We start from the raw sequence: 5,000 nt of genomic DNA on the forward strand, positions 1-5,000 counted from the left end.
AAATTATTTGATAGAATAAGGGGCTTTCCTCAGACCTCTGTCTGGCCTAAGGACCGTCTCTAGGCTGGAGCTCCTGTCTCCGTACTTAGAGAGCCGACCAATCCACTTCGTTACCCGATCAAAATGGAAAATAGTACATAGTGTGGTTAAGGCTTTAAGAGTGAGATCGGATCTTCTTACCCCAGCCAATGCGTCTGATAGTTCCTAAGCAGGAGAGAATCGTTATTGGTATTGTGTTCTATTTTGAAATACTAACGAATGGGGACTAGCATACCATATTGGGAAATAGATTCTGAAAGCATTATTGTTAGAAGAATAGAAGAAAGATAAACCGAAAGTGCGGTTACTCTTTTCATCTTGTTTTGATGCAAAGGTAAAGTGTCAGAAAACATCTCTTTTGCTGCCCGATTGAGTGGTTCTCCACACTCGCATGGTGAAAGAACATGGTGTGTGCTACAGACATTGTATTAAAAAGTGTCTTTATGTTAAGAATTTGAGATTCTCGCTTGCCAAAGCATCAGGATGATATAACAATTGTTCCGGCACCGTGTACCACCAGATAGAAAATCCAATCATAGCACAGAAAACTAAGACAAACCTCATATCGAAATTGTATGAATAGATTAGAGCATCTTTAATGCCAAAGGATTTCACTCGTGAGGATTCCCGGGTTACATCCTTTAATCCAACTTTCCTATCAGGAGAGCGAAGTAGAGGATTAAGCCCAACATATTCCTTAAATGGAAGAAAGGGAAGGTGCCTCCTTCTTTCCCTAAGGGGCTCCCATTGAACTTAAAGAGCGGAAACTGAATATACCGAAATATGAGATTGGAAGCATTTCTTATAGAAAATATTGAATGACTAGCGCCCGACCGCAGCATTATAGGATGGCTCTGGCATGGAACAACCTCCCTTACTCCATAGGACACGATAAGGTTGAGCTTACAGAGCCCGGCCATCTTCTCCCGATTTGCCTGGTGGCCGAAAAATGCATGATCCCGCCTGTCTGATTGTTATGAGATTTTCGTGACTTCCCTTTATTTAACTAGTATAGCTCCAACGCTTCCCTTAAAAGCTCCCCGTCACCAAAGCAAAGACAGAAGAGTCATAAGGGTTGGTACTTTTGCAATCATCGACAGACAAGTCAGTAAAGTTCTCCCGGAAAGGGGACTGCCAGAGTAGCTAGAAGTAGTTGATTAAGCCTCTGTCAGAGGGAAGACGGGGGGCCCTGGGGTTGAACTCCTTTCGTTGACTGTCGAACGAATCCGGTAATCGGTGCCCTTTTTATTCTTATCTTAGAAAAGAAGCATCCCTTGACGCACCTTATTTATTTATTTAATTTAAAGGCAAAGCTCCACACGGAAAAATGAAATTGAATAGGCTAGTTAGGAAAAGTCCAGAACGTTTAGTGATCACAGAAGGGTACCGTAGAGAGAGGCTCTTCCTGATGTGAGATTGCCTGCTTGCTTCAGGGGAAGGAATTTGAGTGCTGATGTAGCTAACAGCCCCCTTCATAGTCGATTCATTAGGGTCGTCACCTTCCACCCAGAAAAGTATCCACCGTTTTCTTTGTCTCTTAAGCCTCACAGCTATGGGACTTCCTAAAGAAAGCTGCAATCGCAGTTTATCAACCACTCACAAGATCACCGAGATCTTTGACTTAGCTCCCAAAGGTAATCCACCCGGCCCTTTCCCAACCTATACAAGGGGAGCAGAAGATAACGAAAGGGAGACAAGGTCCTAACTAAATCATAACACAAACTACCATTCCATAGATAAGGCAAGAGATAACTTATGACCTCGCGGATGGAGAGGGATTCGAACCCCCGGTATTCCTATCAATACTTCGGTTTTCAAGACCGACTCTTTCAACCGCTCAGACATCCATCCCCTTCGCACGCCCTATCTATCCGCGCGCTGGCGGGTAGGGGCTTATCTATGTGATTCGCTACGCTTGCTTGCCCCTATCGGCTGATTCTATTGCCTGCCGGTTAGCGAAACTTTTCCGGTAGTACGAATCGCTACGCCTCGCCTCTTTCTATATGATAATATGCACCTTGGTTGCTGCGCTCCCTTCGGAGAGAGTGAAGAACGAATGATCCTCCAAGAGTGATTTTTTCGTGCTTGTCCTTGGAAATAAGAGAGAAATGTTCAGCCCCTTTTCTAAAGAAGAGATTGAAAAAACGGTGTTCAATCTAGAGGAGATCTTACTAATAAGAAATACGATGGTTTTTCTTTAAAGGAGAAGCGGGAAGATGTAACAATAATACATATCTGCGAACACGAACATCAAACTCTCGATTTTGGTCACTATGACGTGGGTGAATACATGAATCATGATATTTGGAGGCAGACATACATTTGTCTGAAACGGGTCGGTTGATGGCTCCTATCCGCCGTTCATCCTGCTGAGCTTTGATCTCACTAAGTTCTGCTCCCTACAGACTGCCTAGACAGGACAGAAGAGGGGTACTCATGTGGTGCTACGATAGAGAAAAAAGAGAGCTCTAAAAGACCCTCGCATAGCTTGTTGAACCTTCGGAGAGAACCATAGAGATCAATCACCTCATAGATAACCGACGACATTACACGAGTTGCTGAGAAGACACCTCCCTTGTTGTGTTGCTTAAACCGCCTCTTCTGAACCGGGGTACTTACTGACTGAATCGGATTCTATTGAGTACTTTCATCGGGCTTGAATCCCTGATAGGATCCATGGACTGATGGAATCAAACCTGCCCTACTCAGAATCTCGAAGAGGACTTTAATTGACCTTCTAACCTCGGATACTCTCTTCTTGAAGTATGTTGAATACTCTCCACTAAGAGCATTTACCCCGGAATTCCCATGATTCGGCAGAGGAGTTGTATTAAAACATCAGGAGCATTGGTCATTTTCTTGAAATCAAACCAATCTATTAAGGCCTGAACCCGATTTTTCCAGCGGTGAAATTTTCTGTAGAATGCCCTATTGCCCCAGCATGGTAATCACATCTAGCATTCGGATCATACCACTTTGGAATATGGAACGGTTCTAGCAGCACAGGAGCTATTTGATGGTTTTGAATTAACTGTGGCAGGAGTTCACTATAGGTCATAGGGAATTGGATCGTTTTGGACCTGCCTTCGCTCTTGATTATTTCGATTGTTACGCGGGTTCGTATTATAGACAGGATTTGGATTTGCACCCTGATGAGGTGCTCAATGTCTAGGGGCAGGCTCTTTCCCATCCAAGAGATCGAGTGATTTCAGGAAGAAAATCCAGGTCTTGCATTGGCATAGGGTTCTCCCTCCTCTTCGAGGCAGGAAAAGGCCAACTATGGTGCGAGTACATACCAAACTGCTCAAATCATGCGGAAACTACCAATATGAGCCGGAACCCAGCTTCCGCTATATGGTTGGCAAGCTAGGCTTTCAACTCTGTCCTAGTCCGGGTTTTCTCTTCCCTCCAGAGTAAGGGATAATTCTCCGTGTGAGCAGCTAGTTGAATGAATACCCGATTTCGGGATAATCCGATCCGAGTCCTTTTTACAGCTTCCGATGAGCTACCAGAGGGTCTAATATCAGATAGTACTCAATTCTCCATACCTACTAGTTGTTCTTTCTTTAAAAGGGCTAGGTAAGTAAGAGGACATGCAGAAAAAAGAGAATCCTCCCCTCCAGTACGTTTAAAGCGCCTACTATACCTCAACTCCTTCCACTCTCCTTAATGTGTGAAGGAAGAGGCTGTAGCCTTACCTATACCCTGGCTTTCTCCCTGACCAGCCTTCAAAGATATTCGCAAAAGCTTGTGACTCTGGTTGCCCCTGACTGCTGGATCTCGTTGGTGCCGCCAACCTCATCTCGAAGGTTAAACCAAGTTTCTTCTCCCGAAAGCTTGGCCCGTATTACATTAGTGGACTACGACAGGCTCTTTCTCCTCAATCGGGGGGAATGCCATTCTTAACATCTTTCGCTACCTTTCTTTCGCAGGTGTCAGAATTATAGACCATATAACCTTTCCAACTAAAGCGGCCTACTCTATCGCTAACTACAGGGCTTGGGCCCGCTCAAAGGTATACAGCTACTTGTGGTATCTCCCTTACAGAACTAAGAGATAGCCTTTAAGGGGCCCCAACAAAGACGGATCTATTCCCTGGGACACTTCCTACTAGAAGAAGTATGGTTTGGGGATAAAAGCTGTTACTTTGGGGTTTTCCTTACGAAAGCACTCTAGTCATTCTTGTTCGAGCTAATAGGTGATAGGTGTCACCGTTCTCCCTTCGATCCTTCCTACTTGGCCCATCCAGAGTCTTACTTTGTGGCTTTCTTTATAGTCAGCACGTGAACATACATTCTTCAAAGGTGTTTTATTCCGGGTAGAGGTATAGTTCCTGCGTTGATCGCCGCTTACTCTGCTTTCCGAACTCAGACATTTAGGCGCCTAAGCTTACCAAAGAGTGAACTTACTCCTGGGATACATTCCCGTGGGGGTCCCATTCCCTTACTTTATAGTCTATAGCTCTTAAGCAAAGACTTCTTAGCGGCACGATTCGGATTAGCAGACTGCTCTTCTTTCAAGCGGTTTCCCTTTCTTGCTCTACTTACTGTCAATTCCGAACATAGCAGCTACCTTTTCACTCACACGGAGACCGAACGTACTGGGCCCTTACGGAACAGCTAGAATTCCATAGGTCTTACTTCGAGACCCCTTTCTTCTTTCCTTACTTGACTCCCTTACAGGGTCACTCGCCGCATCCTACCTTAGGTCCACTACAGCTGAAAAAGCGGTTACTTACTAAGGGGTATCTCTTTTGGGTTCAAATCCTGTCCAAACCCTTCTAATCTTTCCCATCAGAAGACTGCCAATGCATCCATTCCCTTCCTCCCAGAACTCAACACTCATTGGTTAACTCGCTTGGTATCCACCTTTCTTTTCTTCGTTCGAAGGTCTGTTAAGCGGGGTCCCGTCCCTCTCTCTTGGCCGGCCTATTCTTGTCCAGTAACCATTCTTTCGTTAAG

At 44.9% G+C, this 5,000-nt stretch overlaps 1 protein-coding gene and 1 non-coding gene across 2 annotated transcripts in view; one reads left to right on the forward strand and one right to left on the reverse strand.

The window, feature by feature from the left end:
* Window positions 1-1,803: 1,803 nt before the first annotated feature.
* Window positions 1,804-1,890, reverse strand: TRNAS-UGA (transfer RNA serine (anticodon UGA)). Its single transcript has one exon. It is a non-coding gene; the product is annotated as a tRNA-Ser (tRNA).
* Window positions 1,891-2,962: 1,072 nt separating this feature from the next.
* Window positions 2,963-5,000, forward strand: part of LOC142550185 (uncharacterized) — a 3,141-nt gene continuing 1,103 nt past the window's right edge. Inside the window, 5 exon segments of the mRNA XM_075659424.1 lie at window positions 2,963-2,983; window positions 3,080-3,196; window positions 3,282-3,327; window positions 3,972-4,054; window positions 4,605-4,783. Of these exon segments, the coding sequence (XP_075515539.1) occupies window positions 2,963-2,983; window positions 3,080-3,196; window positions 3,282-3,327; window positions 3,972-4,054; window positions 4,605-4,783 (446 nt within the window).

This window comes from Primulina tabacum, chromosome 6 (genome assembly GCF_025594145.1).
Source record: "Primulina tabacum isolate GXHZ01 chromosome 6, ASM2559414v2, whole genome shotgun sequence".
NCBI classification, from domain to species: domain Eukaryota; kingdom Viridiplantae; phylum Streptophyta; class Magnoliopsida; order Lamiales; family Gesneriaceae; genus Primulina; species Primulina tabacum.